Raw genomic sequence first — 17,409 nt, 5'->3', positions numbered from 1 at the left:
CATTTGCTCGCTAACCTTCCATCCTCTCCAAATTCCTCTTCTCGCTGCCAGCTTCCATGTAAACCTTTACCATTATCATTGCTGCTGCCGCTGCTGCTCTGTTTTTCTAACCTTTTGGACATTTTTTTAAAATTATACTAAGTTAAATAAGCCTTTTAAATTCTTATTGTTTTTTCTATATTTATGATGTTTTTTTTCCTTTTACCTGTTTTTCTCTCTTTCTCTTTCTTTTCCCCGTGTATCCCTTCCCCGCCCTTGTTCCTTTCTTGTGTCTGTCATCATACATGTCACTTTGGACCCCAATGGAAACATCCACTTCACATACACCCAATCTTTTGTTTTAATAATGATGATGATGATGATGATGATGATTTAAAAAACAACAACACCCAACCATTTTCTGTCCCCATCTTGGGAATCATTTGTGGCGGCTGCAGCAACCCTGGGATGTCCAGCGGCCTCGTCCCCCTTTGTCTTGTGGCTCATCTCTGCAGCAGCTCTGCTTCTGCTCTGTTAGAAACTTTTGCAAACAACAACAGCATCAAACAGATATTTGCTTTTGAAGACCCTGGTTTTCTCGCTGAGGCCTGAAAGCAAGATAAAATTCCTTATTTCCAAGGATTGCTTCTGAGGGTCGGGAAATAAAACGCAGAACACAAGAGATTCATTATTTTTGGGGAGAGATGTGCTATTTTGTAATGAGGGAGGGAGATACAAGGTTCAATTCGGGCATTTTTACTGTTTTGTGTGTGCATCCTGTACCATGATTCCCTCCCTCTCCCGTTTTCAACCATCAGGTGTAAAAACAACTTTTCAAATTACAAGGGGGGAAAGAATGAAGGGTGTTTCTGATACTGGTCTTTGTTGCCATTTTCACACATCACTGTTTGTTCATCCTTGCCAATAGTTCAACAGAATCTTTTTTAACAAACTAAGAAGAATAAGAATAAAATAATGAGAAGCAACACCCAAAATTTATGGTTGCACATTTCCCATCTTGATGGGACTGGAGTTACTTGGGGTAGATTGTCCATGAGACTTTTGTTATGTGTTAAAAGGGTTCCTAGGAACTAGTTTGCCCCAACATGTCTAACTCAGGATTGTACACTGCAGCTTATATTCCTTAGAAAACCCGCAAAAATCTAGTTGGTTCAGTAAGCTGTTGCCTGTGGGTTCGTGGAACATTTCGGCTGTGACCTGCAAACTCTGTCCATAGCATTCTGAGCATCTTGCAGTAGCAATAACAAATCTACCTATGCAGCCATGTGAGTTGATAAGAGTTCCAAGCTGGTTTTTAACTTGCAGAACAGTTTTTTAAAAAATGAGGAGGGGGCATTCAAAACATGGCTTCTCTGTCTTGCAATCTGAAGTGGCACAGGCCACTCTGCTACTATCAAGGCTCTACTACACTTATTCACACACACATGATTTCAGAAAGTTCTTGGTGCCATACAGAATGACAGCCTCAGGTAAGGTATTCAGACAACCAGTTTGCCCCGAGTGCCATTCAGTACAGAAGGAATACACCTCTGTATTAGGACCTTAGGATGTTCACTGTGATGCCACAGCCATTTGTTCAGAACTGTTGGGAGTTTTACATATCTGGAACTATGGGGTGTCAATAGTTTCCATTCTTTTTAAAAATGAATATCTGGCTGTGTGGTGGCCATTTCAAATGGTTAGTTCATGCCCACCCCCAGTGCTTACCAACATGCTCACCATGAGTTGGCAGACAAAGTTATTTGAGTACTAGTTGGTTCAGCTTTGTACAGTGCAAGTTTGTATGACCGTTTTGGTCTAGGTTTCCACTGCTGTGCTGAGAAGTTCATAAGAAGCTGCTCTCTGCCCTTTCAACAGTCAAAGGTTAGCTGGGAATACATAACCTGCCAAATTGATATTATTTTTCCTTTGTCACCACTTTCTTCACCATATGAGTGCTAGCTAATAGGAGATAATATGGCACATATAGCACATCTCCCATTTAGAGTCCAGCTCATTGCTATTTGTGCTTTATTATAACCTTTTAAAAGCTTCTCTCTCATGTCAGTACAAAACAAAATGGATGCATGCCCACCAGATTCTTTCCACACAGCATTAAATGGAAATTCCATCACCCCTAGTCAGTGGAATTAATTAACAGAAGGTTAGGAAGGCTCACCTTTGGGGGAAAGAGAGACAAACCCTGTCGTTCCACTCTGGTTTGTTTTAGAAGTTTGCCAAAAGGTCTGGATTGGAACTGGAAATAATTTCCGTCTTAGCACAGCCTTGGGGATTGTTCAAGATGTGAAGAGAGACCTACTGCAGCCTGGGGACATCTCTTTCCTCCAGATTTGATCTAGAAATTGGTCCATTCCAATGAGGACCCAAGAATCCAGCTCAAATTCTGATAAAATAAATAAATTCTGATAAAGGTGGAGCTTCTTACCATTCCTGTTCAGGAATGCTTTTGGTATAAAATAATCCTGTCTGAGAGCAAGGGTTTAATTTAGATGATACACAAGATTGTTCTGATACCCATGACTTTGCAAAGCTATACATGAAATACACATTTTATTTGCACCTGCTGTGCTTGGTGATTGCAAAATGCTGCTTGAAAAGTTCAAGTGAAAAGACGAACTATGAATGTTCAGTGCCTAGCTAAGAGTTGAGGTACTGTTAGAGTGAGGTCTGTGTCATATTTTGAGCGAAATTATAGAGTGCAACATTCAGAGATTCAGAATCCATAGCGAGTCAGTTGAGATGGAGTTTGCAGTTGAATTTGTGCAATGGAAATCAGCATTGGGAATTAGCTTTTCCTTAAACATTTTGTGAAAAGCACTCCCTCACAAGTCAGAATAATTCACAGTTACAGATAGTGGAGTGTTGATTCTGGATTCACAGGCAATACAGTCTCTACTTGCTAATGGAGAGGACAACTTTCAAGCTGCCAGCACAGTAGAATGTTGTGAAATAATCTCAGTCAATGTTGCTCAATACAGGTTCCAGGCTGATCCCTTCTGAATGGCAAAGTATACCAGGACATCCCTGGCACTGCATTGAGCCGATGAGCTTTCCTGACAGCGCAGTACCCTGGCCTGCATTTCTGAGCAAAGGTTGCATGTGTGAACAACCCTAAGTCCTAATAGAAGCCACTTTTCCATGACTTTTCCATAGTGGGGCTAGGCAGGCTGCTCCATTCCATATACTCAGAGCTGTCAACATATGTATCCACTCTTAACACAGCAATGATGCTTAAGCATAGGAAATGTTTTAAATGTTTACACATTTTATTTTGTTCTCTGCATACATGTGTGTCTGTTAGCATTTTAGTGGACATTTCAAGCCCCTCAAGCCAAATGGACGAAAAAGAGCTGCTGGATTTATTCAGGAAGGTTTTGTTTTGGTTTTGTTTTTGTTTTTGCAAAGGGGTTTCTTTTTCTGCACTCCACTTCCGTCCCCAAGAAAACAAACTATGTTGTTGTCTTCACTGCAACAATTTGTGTGACTTCTCTTCTCATACCTATGTTTCTTGGAGAGGTGGGGAGATGGGATGCCCAAGAGGAAAAGTTCCTTATCACTTTCTGAATTTCTGCATGCACAGATGTGCAGCTACAAAGTGCATGTGACCTGCAGTGTCCTTGCTATTTTACACCCACTACACTTCCCTGCCCCCGCACACAATCTATTTGAGGACAGGTGTGGTACGACAGCATATTATTCCATCTTGGGTGCTGCGGAAGCCATAGTGTTGTCACAACAACATTACTTCCCCCGGCATCACCACCATGGCACTCCAGGGATCGTGAACTCACAGCGATTACCTGCCTCACCCAGTTTTGACACACTCTTAGGGATGCGGGATACATTGTTCATTCATTTTGCATTTTAAGGCAAATACCTAGTCCATACTTCTCAGACCACTGAATGAACTGAAACACAGATACACTTCTCCAAATGTTGCAGTGCAGTTTTCTAACCAAAAACGTGTGCACAAACATGCAAATATTAATGAAAATAACATACAAAGTTACATCCTGTTAGGGGAAATTGCTTGCAAAAATCTGTATATTAGGGGAAATTGTGTACAAAAATGCTTATGTTAGAATTTTCATGTGATGGTCCTGTGGGGGGGGGGGATCCAAATTGATATGGACATTTGGTAAACTGAGGGTGCTGGAAAAATGAGAAACTGGGAGAAAGCTAAATTGGAATATTTCCCCATTCTTACAGCCTCACTCCACATTACACACTGTGGTTGAATTGCCTTCATGGTTCAAAGGTAGCTTAGTACTATCAGCTCACTAGGACTGATGGGTCCAAAAAGGCTTGTGGAGGTGGGAAACCCTCTTTTACCCACAGATTTGGCATACATCAATCTTTGGAGGGTGGACCATAGACTACTTGCCACATAAGGGAAGTAGTGAGATTCTGTGTCTCATTTCATATTGATGGATATAAAGACACAGAGAAGTGTTGGATAAATACTTCAGCCTTCCTTTTGCAGATTCAGGCATGGGCAGAATGGGCCTTTAAAAAAAGTATCACATAGACCTTTTCGAGAGCTGTTCAACAGTGGAATGGACTCCCTTGATACGTGGTGAACTCTCCTTAATTGGAGATTTTAAAGCAGAGGTTGGATGGCCATCTGTCATGAATGCTTTAGTTGAGATTCCTGCATTGCAGCGAGTTGAACTAGATGACCCTCAGAGTCCCTTTCAATTCTACAATTCGATGATAAGTAAATTTTCTCACCTCCCAACAATCCGGCCACATGATTGGCCACAGCTACACTGAACTGGAAAACCAATGGCAGTTGCGCTCTGCCAGAAAGATTTATTGTGGACTGTACCCTGTGATATATTAGACCCACATGCCAGTGGAGGATGGGTCAGAGCTGAAGTGTGGTAGAACAATGGATGTGGCTCTTTGTCCAGTACAGTGGAACCCCGGGTTGCACACACCCCGAATTGCGCACGTTTGAGTTGCGAACGCCCGCAACCCGGAAATGTTTCTGGAGAGCGCACGACTCACACGCTCCCCAGATGCGCAGAAGCGTTCTGCACACTTCGCACATGCGCAGAAGCACTCAAATAGCGCTACTTCCAGTTTTTTTCATTTTTTGTGCGTTCTGGATACGCACACATGCGTTACGCACTGCAACCCAGAACGAATCACGTGCATAACCCGGGGTTCCTCTGTAGAATATATTCCAGCTATGCAGAAGTCAATGGTTTCTATATACCCACAAGCACCCTACACACCTCTCCATCTGCCATCCAGGCAGACAACAGGTATTTTAACATTTCAAGAGCACAGTTCTGCCAGGCACAAGCAGTCAAAGAGGGTGCAGGACAGGGCCTGTGGAGGAGGCACGGCCTAGACAGAGTCTTGAATGCTGGATATAGAGGTGTTTGGAGGGCTGCATTTGGCACCCGGGCCAGATGTTCCCCACTCCTGTAGAATTACTACATGGCGTATACAGGCATATTTAAAAAGAAGATGGGCCTTCTATTTTTGCCCCCACCCACTGCTCATGGAGCAAGCCCAGCTTTTCCTGACTTTGCAATGACAGACATACTTAATGATGATTCAAAGGCTGATTATGTATATGTAATTTGTCCCTCCATCGCCATGATTCGGGCAAGCTTTCCGACTATTTTTTAATGCAGCAGTCATTTATCTGGATTCTGCCTTATGTCAAGTCACATCATTGGTCTGCCCAGCTCAGTGTTGCCCTTGGCAGCAGATCTTTGGGGTTCAAGACTTTCCAGTCCATCCCTGGAGATGTCAGAGACCAAACCTGGAGGTTTCAGCAGGCAAAGTGTGTGCTCCACTACTGAGCTGTGGCCCATCATGTGCTTTTAAAATCAATTGCTTAAAAAGTTGAGAAGCTGCCCCTGCAATATGAGGGGTGGGCAGTGACCTCGTGGCATCTCACAAGCACACCAATTAGTGCTGTCTAGAGCTAGCTCCTCCTTCCAAAGGGACAAACACAGTTTCCCTTGAGCTGAAGTGAAGATAGTATATATATGTGCAAAATGCAACTAGTGTGCTTCTGTGGTGGGTTCACTGCTCATTATGTGCATATATACACTCCTGATATTGGCCATTTGATGGTGAAATGTGTTCATTTCAAACTTTGCATACATAATCCAATCTTAAATTTCAGCCTTCTGCATTTCATTGTGGTTGTTTCGCTGATCTTAAAAAGTAACAGTTTGGACATTTGGAAGTTGTTTGTCATTGTGTTACAGCACTTAAAGTTACTTGCAAAGGAATCATAAGGAAGTGGCTATCCTTGGAAAGGACATCCCAGTAACCTGTTAAAGGACTGGGTATTTGCAGAACTGCTTGCAAAGGTTTTGATTTGAAAGAAACCACTTCAGGTTGAGGTGCAGATCATTCTGTAAACATTTAGATAGCTTCCTTATGCTGAGTAAGAAGATTGGCCCATCTAGCTCTGTATTGTCTACATTGACTGAGCGTGGCTCTGTATGGTTTCAGAAAACGGGTCTTTCCCCGCCCTGTCAGATGCTTTCTGCTGGAACTGGTGGTCTCCTGGCAGAGCTTCTGCTGCTGGCAGATCAGTACTTCAGTCTTTTGCACTACAGAGGAGAAAGACACTTAACATTGAAGGTCTCTATAATCTTGCACAGGAGAGTACATTCAACATTTTGCCTTGAACATGGCTTTGTGTGGCCCATAATTTGTCCAGTGTTTACTACACCCTTGTAGGAACAGAGACTGTGTTCAGAAATCTCAGCCAACTAAGATGGTTTGGAAAATTGTACATACTCCCCTATTTTTTGGCGGGTTTCCAGGTCCTAATTGGTTCCTAGCCTTCCACTTGGTCAGAAGCCTATCTAAATCTAGCATGGTGGGGTCCACTTTAATCCAAGACACTTGCTAGCAGCCTGCTGATCCTGCCTCCTGTCCTCTTTTCCCATGCTTGTTCCTTCCACCCTGTTGCAGATTTCTTTTATTTGCTCCAGCTGCTGGTTAGAATGTCCTACATATTTGAGGTGGAGAGAGCTGCACAATTGTCTCATCTCAAAGGTGGATGCTGAACCAATGATGCTCCTGTCCAGCTTTCACCTTCATATCCATCTCCAGATGTGCTTCTGTGGTTCCTCAACCACCTAACACCCAAGGGAGCCAGAAAGGAACATGAGGCACAAAGTGAGACAGGGAGAGAGACCCTACCAAAATACAGAATGACAATAGGTCAAGCATACTCTGAAGCTCTGAATGAATGCCCTACACCAGTTAGTCACAGCACAGAGTAACTGTGTTTGCTGGATCTGGCCCACAGTCTGTATAGTCTAGGATTGTGTTGCCAGGATAGAGCCAGATACCTCCAAGAATCTGACCAACAGAGTATAATAGTGCTTAGTCAATCCCTGCTGTTTCACCCCCACCACCATAAATACAGTCTGGGTGCTGGAACAAGCCAAAGCCCCATCTAGCCCAGTATCCTATTCTCCCAGTGGCCATCCAGATGCCCCATTATGGGAAGTTTGCAATCTTGCTCATGTTTCCCAGGGCCTAGCATTCAGCAGCATAACATCCCCAACAGTGGAGGCAGAACGTAGCCACTGTGGCTAGTAGTTATTGATAGCATTATCCTCCACAAATCTGTCTAAACCTCTTTTAAATTCGCCCAAGTTGGAGGCCATCACTACACTTGTGAGTGCAAATCCCTTCTAACTGTGCGGTGTGGAAAAAGTACTTCCTTTTGTCTGCTTTCAATCTCCCAATATTCAGCGTCGTTGGATGACTGAAGAATGCAAGAAGAATTGGGTATCCAAAAGGTATATATACTACTGAACATTGAGGTTTAGTTTAGCATTCATGGTTAGTAGCCTTTCCTAAATGTATCCTTCATGGTTCCAACTAGCAGGATGTTACTTGTTTCAGAGATCTTCCCACAAGGCAGGGGCCCCTCTGGCATTCACTAAATGCCTCTTCTGTCCCCGTCCCTAGGCCAGAATTAAAGTGCCATATAAGAGTGAATGTGTACCACAGGCATTCATAATTGCTTTTTTTGGATTTCCCAGATGGGAATTTGAGATGAGGAGAAGGAAAGATTTGATGTCTCTGCTAAAGTTTCTCCTCCAATAGCTGGCAAGAGAGAGAAGGCTGTTAACAGCTGAATAATCCATGTGTGGATTTAGAATACATTACAAGAGGGAATGCGCATGGTGCCCCCTCCCTCTCCTTGCAAGAACCAAGGGTGATGAATTTGTTTAATTATGTATCTTGGCAGAGAGCTGATCTGGCTGGCGCAGGCATTCTGCAAAGCACTTAATGGACTTCTGATGCAAACGTCAGACTTCACCAGCCAAAGCAAAAAAAGAGAAGCGAAGCACAGTGCTTTGGCTTTGCTGGAGAGAGAAACGAGACATTGTGGTTAATATGGGACTTCTTAACGGAACTTCATATTGACAGGGCAGCAGAGGCTCGGGCTGAGGTGGGGTGATCAGAGCTCTGTGCAGTGCACATGTGCACTGGTGTTTTTTTTTTTTAAAGCAGACGGTATGCTTGTGCATATGATTGTAGCAAAATTCTTACTAAGAGAAAGAACTGAGATGCAGTCAGACAATCACATCCAATTTGGCTTTTTCGCACTGCTTCATCAGTGCATGTGTATACCTTGATAACATAGAAGGCCAGAGAGAGAGATGAGTGGGATATTGTGGCAAACTGCACATGTTTCAGACCCAAAATTAATTTTAGAATCTCCAAGCGGTGAGATGCATTTCAGAATAAAAACAGGAAAAAGAACAGAACCACGGGGTTAGGAAAGTGGATAGATTTGTAGGGCTTTGGTTGTCTCCTTGAACCTCATCTGTAAAACCTGATAATAATTGCAAGACACATTAATAAGGGCTGACAAAGGCCAATAAAAGCTACATAAATCTTACCACAAAGAGACTCTGTCCTGGTTGGCTGATGTGCAGTGAAAGATGTTATCAACTGTGGAAAATTTGCCTCTATCAGAGCTTTCCAAGGTGACATGTTGAGGCCTTTGCGTCCTGGACCAAAGGATAGAGTTTACACTTCACCGTTCCCTAGGCCTTCATTCCAGTCTTGGGTCATAAAAATGTATTGCTATGGTGGGTTAGACCAGCAGTCTATCTTAGGTTGATACTGTGTTCCCCAGCAGTGGTCCCCTGAGTGCCACAGATAACGTCACAAGCAAGGAATGATGGCTCCTGGCACCTGCTCTCCCAATCACCTCCCTTCATTGGTAGATCCCAGCATTTGGTAGCGTATGATTTTGGAGAGACATGTGATGTGCCTGACCAAGGGGCAGACTGCTAAGGTGACTTGCTGCACATGTAGCAAAATGGTCACTGGAGACAGCATAGAGCAAAGAACCAAAAAAAGACATTCCAAATACAATCGTACCTTGGTTTTCGAACAGCTTAGTTCTTGAACGTTTTGACTCCTGAACGCCACAAACCCAGAAATGACTGTTCCAGTTTGCGAATTATTTTTGGAAGCTGAACGTCCCGACGGGGCTTCCGCAGTTTCCGATTGGCTGCAGGAGCTTCCTGCAGCCAATCAGAAGCCGCACTTTGGTTTCTGAACGTTTTGAAAGTCAAATGGACTTCTGGAACGGATTCTGTTCGACTTCCAGGGTACGACTGTATAGTTTCCTTTGCAGATTGGGAGCCAATCTGCATGAACAGATTTAGACCCACTGAAGTTAATGGACATGACTAACTTAAGTTCATTAATTTCAGTGTGTCTACCCTGAGCAGAACTTAGTTGGTCTCTAAGGTGCTACTGGAAGGAATTTTTTATTTTATTTTGTTTTGACTATGGCAGACCAACACGGCTACCTACCTGTTAGTTGACTACAATCCTTCACTTGGATCATTATAATAGTATGGATTGCATATGTTAGCATTAGTTACTATTCAGATGCATATTTAACTGATAGTTTAATTAAATAATTCAGAGGGCTAGTTCTGTGCCAGTTTGTTCAACAATGCTGTTACATGTTTGTCTGGGGGCTCATGGTGTTTGTGTACTTCACACATGACTCTTAAAAGCTTACCCCTCCCTAGTCAGTTACAAGTTTTGGGGTTAAGATTACTAAAATTATGCCTCATGCATGGTGCTTTTGCATGCATAGGCCTGGTTTCCCAGAATTAGGGTGTTTCTGGAAAATGAAGGTATTCTTATTTTCCCAAGGAGGGGTTTGATTGCATTGTAGGTAATTCCATCTTTGGCAAGAGGAAACCCCACTTCCTGAGAGGTTAATTGGATTTACCTGCTGAGAAATTTGACCAGGTCAACCTTTAGTTTAGCCCTTTTTAATTATTTTTTCTTCTGGTCAATTCCTGCCCTGTTGCAACATAGCAAAGTGAAGAGAAAGGCCACCTGGCATTAAAACTTTTACCAATACGTAGGTGGTCTCCGCACTTTCCCAGTCCAGTGTTCAGAAACTTAAAGGTGGGTTGCTGTGTTACAATGTCCTGTTGTTACTTAGTATTTTGCCCCACTGGTTTGAAAACTACCAAGCTGCATACATAATGAAACAGCAATCAAGGAGAAAGCATTAGTAAATGCAAAGCAGCAAGGAATTAAAAGGCACCACTAAAATACCAATTTTGAAAAGAATAATGTAATAATAATTTTAAAGCAGCAGACCCTAATGTCACCACATGTCAAAAGCAGTGGCGGGTGTGTGGTAGGGTAGGTGGTAGGGTAGCTATGGGCCGCCCCAGGTGTTATCACTGGGGTGGGTGTGTGACAAAATGACAAAAAAATATGAGTGGGTTTTTTATGGGCTCATGAAACTTTTTTGTTCAGTCAACAAATGCGGCTGGCACTGGGTGCCACACCACGGGGGCCGGCACTTACCATGGGGCCTGCTGCATGCCCGAGCCACGCATCTCTCCTGGGAGTGACGTGGCGGCTTCAGCGCCTGCAGGCTCGGCGCTGCCTGAAACGGCAGCGTGGAGCTTGCGTCTGCCCATCGCTTCTCCCACAGCCGCCCTACAGCTGAGGGGGAGGCTGCGGAGAGGCTCCACACAGCGTGCCCCGTCCCCATGGGTGGCTCCCCCCCCCCACTGTGAGACGCATGCTGCACCGGGCACCCGAGCGATTAGCTACGCCACTGGTCAAACGGCAGCTAGTTGAAATAAAAATGTTTCCAACAGCCACCCCAGTTCTCTTGAGCAGCGTTATCTACAATCTTGGAACATGTAAAATTGTTCTTGGCAAGGGATAATAAACTTAGGGCCTGCTAGACATAGTTGGACTACAGCTCCCAGCATTTCTGAACTTGAGCATACTAACTGGGGCTGATGGGAGTTGGAATTCAACAATTTTGGGAGGGTCCCCACAGGCTCTGCAACCCTGTTCTTTGTTATAGGGCGTTTCTTGCGTCCTCCTTGTATGTACACGAGGTAAAGGATGCCTGGGCTAACTAAGGACACCACTTTGCAGATAGATGACTATATGCCCAGGATAGGCTATTTCTAGAATGTGTTTGGTTGCATTATATGTCAAAAACAGCAGTGAGGAACCTGTGGTCTTCCAGATGGTGTTGAACTACAACTCCCATGCTCCTTATCAATTGGTCATGCTCGCTGATGCTGATGGGACTTGTAGCTCAGCAACATTTGGAAGGCCAAAGGTTCCCCACACCTGACCAAGAGAAAACCTTATATTGAGAACCAAAGTCCAGCTAAACCCCTATAATTCACTCCCCTTGTGAGATGCATGATAGGAGTAAGTTGCCAGCTTCGAGGATGGGTTTCGGATTGTGTTGGCTAATAACCACTAGGTGGCCTCTTAATTGTTCTGAATGCAACTTTATAAGAGTATTGGTTTCTTAGCTTCTGTGTTGCTGGTGCATGTTTTAGGCTATGTCCAAACAATGAAATTGAGTGAAGTGCCATTTCTTTTGGATTAGTAGAATCTGTGGTGGTTGGCAACATTTATTTTATTTTTTACAAACAGCATCTTTCTCGCACACAAACACATGTTGGATTTATTAATGGAGGTGAGGAGGGCAACTGTTTTGCTTTCTAGTGAGGGCATTTCTATTGGTGAAAAGGGGTGTCCTGGAAGGAGATGAAGTATTCCTTACTCCGGTGATGCTTCACCTGCTCAGACAGGAAATTAGATAGAATTGTGTCTATGCTAAAAGAAAAATGTTCATCCTGACTTGCAAACTTCTGTGTTTTCTCCCATTTCTCTCTTGGCCTCTAAAGCTAGCACAAGCCCTACTGCAGGACTGGGCACAGCTGCTATTGTGGGCATCCTCATTGTGGTCTTTGTCCTCCTGCTGGTGGCTGTGGACGTCACCTGCTACTTCTTGAACAAGTGTGGCCTCCTGATGTGCATCGCAGTCAACCTGTGTGGCAAATCCGGTCCTGGGGCAAAAGGCAAGGACATGGAAGAGGGCAAGGCTGCCTTCTCGTGAGTAATTTTGTTTTAATTATACATACGTATATATAGTTGTATTTACATTGGACATTGCTCCAAGAAAGAAATGGAATGAAAAATTGTCTGCACTTCCCATCCTTTCTCCCATCTACCCCTCCCATAGTAAGATGGTAAAAGCTACTGGAGATCTTTCACAGTCCTGCTAGCTGATATTTTTTAAACTGGGAGGTGCTGGGGATTGAACTTATCCTGCTTCCTTTCCTCCATTACAGGAAAGATGAATCGAAAGAGCCCATTGTGGAAGTGCGAACAGAGGAGGAACGGACCCCAAACCACGACGGAGGGAAACACACAGAACCTAATGAAACCACACCACTAACAGAGCCAGAGTATGTTGTAAATGTAGAAGCCCCCCCCCCCCCGGGTGTGTCCTTGAAGAGGAGAGGGGAGCAGAGCCCTTCTTTAGGCTCCATTGTGTGAAAGACAACTTTGTGCTGTTTACTAGAGAGAGAGAGAGAGCGCTCATTCACATGGAGTGAGAACTAGGGGGAAGGAAGGCTGAGCAATCCTGAGGAAGTGGTAGATATTTTAGGAGTGATAATAATAGGTTTCCAAAGCTCTCATGGCACCTTAAAAATTTCATTGTGGCAAAGCTTTTGTGGACTAGAGTCCACTCCATCAAATTTCTGAATCATTCTTCTCAGTTGGCAGTTTTATATTGGGCTGTGTTGGTGGTGGAGGAATGGAATGTGAAAGTTGGGATTAAATGGCAATGAAATGCGTGAAGTACAGCTGCTGTCCATTCCCAAAGGAGAAGTCAAAAAGTTTGTTCAGGCAAATTTGCATCTTTGGAGGATGTGCTGCAAATCTCATTGTCACCCAGAAAGGGTCAAGCAGGGGTTTTTTCCAGCAGGAACTCACCGGAAATGAGTTCTGGCAGCTCTTAGGTGCATTCCAGCACCTCTTTAGGTTGGGGCTGTGCACCAGTGGGTGACATGGTGCCTGGGGCTGTGTGTCGTGACCACCTGGTTGCTGCAGCGATTGTGGCTGCATGCTGGAGGTGGAGGTCGGCAGCAGTGTCGCCAAAAGTGGCAGTTGGGGCGAAGAAGGGAAGGTGGGTGCTCCCCTAACTTGCTCAGCAAGTTCCACCACCTCTTTTTCTAGAAAAAAAAAGCCCTGGGGTCAAGGCAGGTACTCTCTTCAAACAGCCTCCTCTGATACCAATGATGTGCCCCCTTATTCTTCAGGGTCTCCCTAATATGGTCAGCCTCACGTCCAAAGGCTTGATGCTCTTCTTGCCTCCATGTCTTTCTTCTTCCTTCTCTTTGTGTGTTAAATAACCGCATGTTGTTTCTGCAGTTGCATTGACTCACCCAGCTGCCTGCTGCTTTCATGGCTTTCATTGTCTGTTTCTCTCTTTTCTTTCCCCTCCTCCCCCCGCCTTTTACTTCCTTTCATCCCAACAGGCACCCTGCCGACACCACGGCAGCCACTGAGGATATGATGCCATCTGTCACCACAGTCACCACTAACTCTGACACTATCACTGAAACCTTTGCCACCGCTCAGAATAGCCCCACCAGTGAGACTACCACCCTCACCTCCAGCATCACTCTGCCGGCCACGCCCATGCCCGACTCCAATTCCGTGGCTCCCAATCAGGGGACGCCTTCAAAAGCGGCCTCGGCATCTTCGCCCCCACCCACCTCCACACCTAAAGTGGCTCCCCTGGTTGACCTCAGCGACACTCCTACTTCCACCCCGGCCACTGGCAACTTGTCGTCTGGCGTCCTGACCAACCAAGGGGCAGTGCTGAGCCCTAGCTCTACCACAAAAGCACCTGAGGCTCCCAAAGGCCCTGCTGCTGCCAGCAAATCCCCTGCCCCACAGCCCCCAAACCCCGCTAGCTCTCCAGCCTCTTCAGAGCCAAAGCAGGAGGCCTCCAGCGCCAAAAGTCCAGAAAAGGAAGCCACACAGCCCAGCGTGGCGAAGACTCCAACAGAGGTGGCCAAGAATGCAGTGAACCAGAAAGGCGAGGCTGCCACGGGGGGCACCACAAATGCTACTCAGAATGAGGACTTTAAAATGGACGAAGGGACCTTCAAGACCCCAGACATTGATCTTGCCAAGGATGTTTTTGCCGCCTTGGGCACGGCGGCTCCTGCCACTGCACCTGCAGGCCAAGCAGCTTCCTCCGGCCCGGAGAGTTCTGCATCAACAGCACCTGCAAAGACAGAGTATGCTTCCCCGCTTTAAACCCTGCTTGTTCGTGTGCTGTGTCTCTTGTCCGTGCTGTGCCGTGCTTTTTGCTCCACTTCTCTGTGTGTGTGTGTGTTACGAATTAACCTGGCTCCCTAAGCAAGCTAACCTGTCTATTTAACCAACCAACCATAACAGAAAGTTTAGAATCTGGTTGTCTTTGTGCCTGTGATCAAACAGTAGTCTCCAGATTCTGTTGTTATAAGCTCCCTTCCCCATCTCCTAAATTGTCTCAACAGTTCCATTGGATTCCAGCTTAGGGGATTCAGTTGGAAGGCACCCAGGATGGAGTCACCTTTAGCTTTTAAGAAGCAAATTGTTTGCTACAACTTGTCATGGGATAATAAATTTGCTGCCAAATGGTGTCTACAAATAAGGGATGGATGTGAGGATAGTCTTTTTTTGCAAGGATACAGCTGGAAGACCTTAACATTTGGATATTTAGAAGAGATGACTTTCCTCTAAGTGGGAGATGCTGTCACAGGGGTGGGTAACCTGTGGCCATCCAGATGTTGTTGGACTCTTTAACTCCCATCAGCTGCACCTAGTATAGCCAATGGAGCTGTACCCTAACAAAATCTGGAGAGCCATGGGTTCCCACATCTCTTGTCAACCAGGTATGTGTTAAGCTTTCTTCCGCCTTTTCCCTGGAGCAAAGTAGCCAGCATGATTGAACCAGGCAACGCTAGAGGATAATACCTATAATGGAGAGGATTGCTTGGGCCCCAGTTTTAAAGTGGAGAAGTTCCTGTACAACATGCCAGCGTGGCTGAATTCCTCACTTGGTTCTAGCGAGAGGTAAAACATGGTTCACATGGAGGAATGAAAAAGGACCAGTGGTGGGTAGGGATGAACTGGGTTTCAGAACCCTTCCCGTTTCAGTTTGAGGCCTTGGGAAACCTTAAATCACATATTCAATTAACCATGAGAAGCACAGTTCCCAAAATTTCAGAAACTGAAATGGCAGCCTTATTTCTATCAAGAAACTATTTTTAGGACAAAACCCAGGCCATGAGTAGGAGTCACCAAGGACTTGCCATGTGTCTCTGAAGGCATCTCTGCTGTTGGGGATTGTGTTGAGAACATTCTAATTCTATTGTTAATAATATTTTAGTATTGTTGGACATTAATAGATTTCATAAATGGTTGAGAATATTCTTTTTGTTAGCACACAAATAGTAAAGGGGGTAAGAAGTTTAAAACTTCCAAATGAAGCAATTTGTGACATTTCAACCCATGCAAACCAAGGGACGTTTCTCCTGCCTCCCAAGACTTGCTAGGTGGTTGTGTTTTGCAGACAAATGGCTGAGGAAAAGAAATTGGGGAGGGGAGAGGACTTGCATCCTGCTTTTTAGTCCCAATCTTGAGAAGCAAGCTTTAGCATGGAGGGTTTCTCTTTCTCAGGCACCAAGTTTTGTTCAAAGGGCAGCTACCAGCCTTCGTTTAATCCACAATATTTGGTGACTTTCCCAACAGGAAAACCCCCGTAGATGAAAAGTCTGCAATTCAAGCCACAGAAGCCAAGACAGCCCCCGCAGCAGAAGTCAAGACGGTACCCAATGAAGCCACACAAACAAATGAAAACGAGAGCAAAGCATGATGGGCAACTGAGCCGAAACAAAAAAAATAAAAATAAAAATAAAAAAATTGACAGAACAAACAACTTCACCTGAGCATTTAAAACACACAACACACATCTCATCCCTCTGTCTTTGCCTTTTTAAAAAAGAAAACAGACAAAAAATGCATACAATGGGGGAATTGTGGGGTTTTGTTTTTTTAGGTTTGTAGGAGGAATTTTATTTTATGTGCACTTGCTTTTAAGAAACGAAATGTTTTACTTCTTCGTCTTCTACAAGGATAAGCCCATAACCCCACTAGGATACCAGGGCCCTTGCAAAATATCCATGCAGAGTTAACAAAACAAAAACCCAACTGCAGCATGTTTAGGAGATTCAGAGCAGAATTAGGAAGCCAGACTTGGCTCTGCCAGGCTGAGCAGACTGGGGTGGCCAGTCGCAGATCGTTTATTTTTATACTTTGCAGCCGAGTTGAGAAAAACCTGTAAACTCTTTGAAGTAAGTTATCTCCCCCCCCCCCCATTTTATTTTTATTTTGTTCACTTTGAATTCGTCCTGTATGCAAAGTGTGTTTGCCCTTCCTGACTGAATTCTGTTCTCCTTTCTAAAGGGGCAATTCCCCATCAGCGTCTGTTGCGCAGAGCCCTCTGGAATGAACGGGAAGTGTGCAGGGTACCTGTGGATGTTCATTTAAATGGGGCTTGCGTGGAAGACGTTTTTGGCTGATTGCGCCCCCTTTTGGTACAGGTGATAATTCCAACATGTTTCATTTTAGGAAGAATGCCTTTGGGCAGTTTTGGATTTTATATTTCAAAGTGCAGTATTCCTTGTTTTGTTTTTTTTTTTTGTTTTTTTTTAATTTGGTTTTGCCAACTTTATTTTCTTCCAGTGTTTACAGTCGACAAAATGTTTTTTAAAACTTTTGTTGTGTTTAAATGTCTATGTAAAATAGCTGCCTTTTTTTAAAGAGAGATTGAGAGCGAGAGAGAAAGAGAGAGAGATTGAGAGAGAGAAAGTAAAAACAGGCTATATAGATAGTAGGTTGATCAGCATGCTTGCTTTGCAAAGGGAGACATTTTGAAATAATGGATGTTTACAGTAGGTGTTTCCCCTTTTGTCTTTTCTTTCTTTTTTAATTATTATCAATTTTTATTTCTTACTGGAGTAAGAAAAATAAGCAAAC

At 44.3% G+C, this 17,409-nt stretch overlaps 1 protein-coding gene across 9 annotated transcripts in view; it reads left to right on the top strand.

Annotated features, from left to right (window-relative positions):
• NCAM1 (neural cell adhesion molecule 1) overlaps nt 1-16,390 on the top strand; it is a 212,524-nt gene extending 196,134 nt beyond the window's left edge. For 6 of the 9 annotated variants that reach the window (XM_033171454.1, XM_033171455.1, XM_033171458.1 and 3 more), the window contains 4 exons: nt 12,213-12,420; nt 12,660-12,776; nt 13,854-14,624; nt 16,123-16,390. In XM_033171454.1, the coding sequence (XP_033027345.1) occupies nt 12,213-12,420; nt 12,660-12,776; nt 13,854-14,624; nt 16,123-16,246 (1,220 nt within the window). In that variant the 3' untranslated portion in view covers nt 16,247-16,390. The remainder of the gene's footprint in view (nt 1-12,212; nt 12,421-12,659; nt 12,777-13,853; nt 14,625-16,122) is intronic. The other 3 variants (XM_033171460.1, XM_033171462.1, XM_033171461.1) reach the window with 1 other exon arrangement.
• The last annotated feature ends 1,019 nt before the right edge of the window (nt 16,391-17,409 follow it).

The sequence above is a fragment of the Lacerta agilis genome, chromosome 15 (genome assembly GCF_009819535.1).
Source record: "Lacerta agilis isolate rLacAgi1 chromosome 15, rLacAgi1.pri, whole genome shotgun sequence".
NCBI classification, from domain to species: Eukaryota; Metazoa; Chordata; class Lepidosauria; order Squamata; family Lacertidae; genus Lacerta; species Lacerta agilis.
The sequence above is the reverse complement of the archived record's forward strand: the minus strand, read 5'-3'. Positions and strand labels throughout refer to the sequence as shown.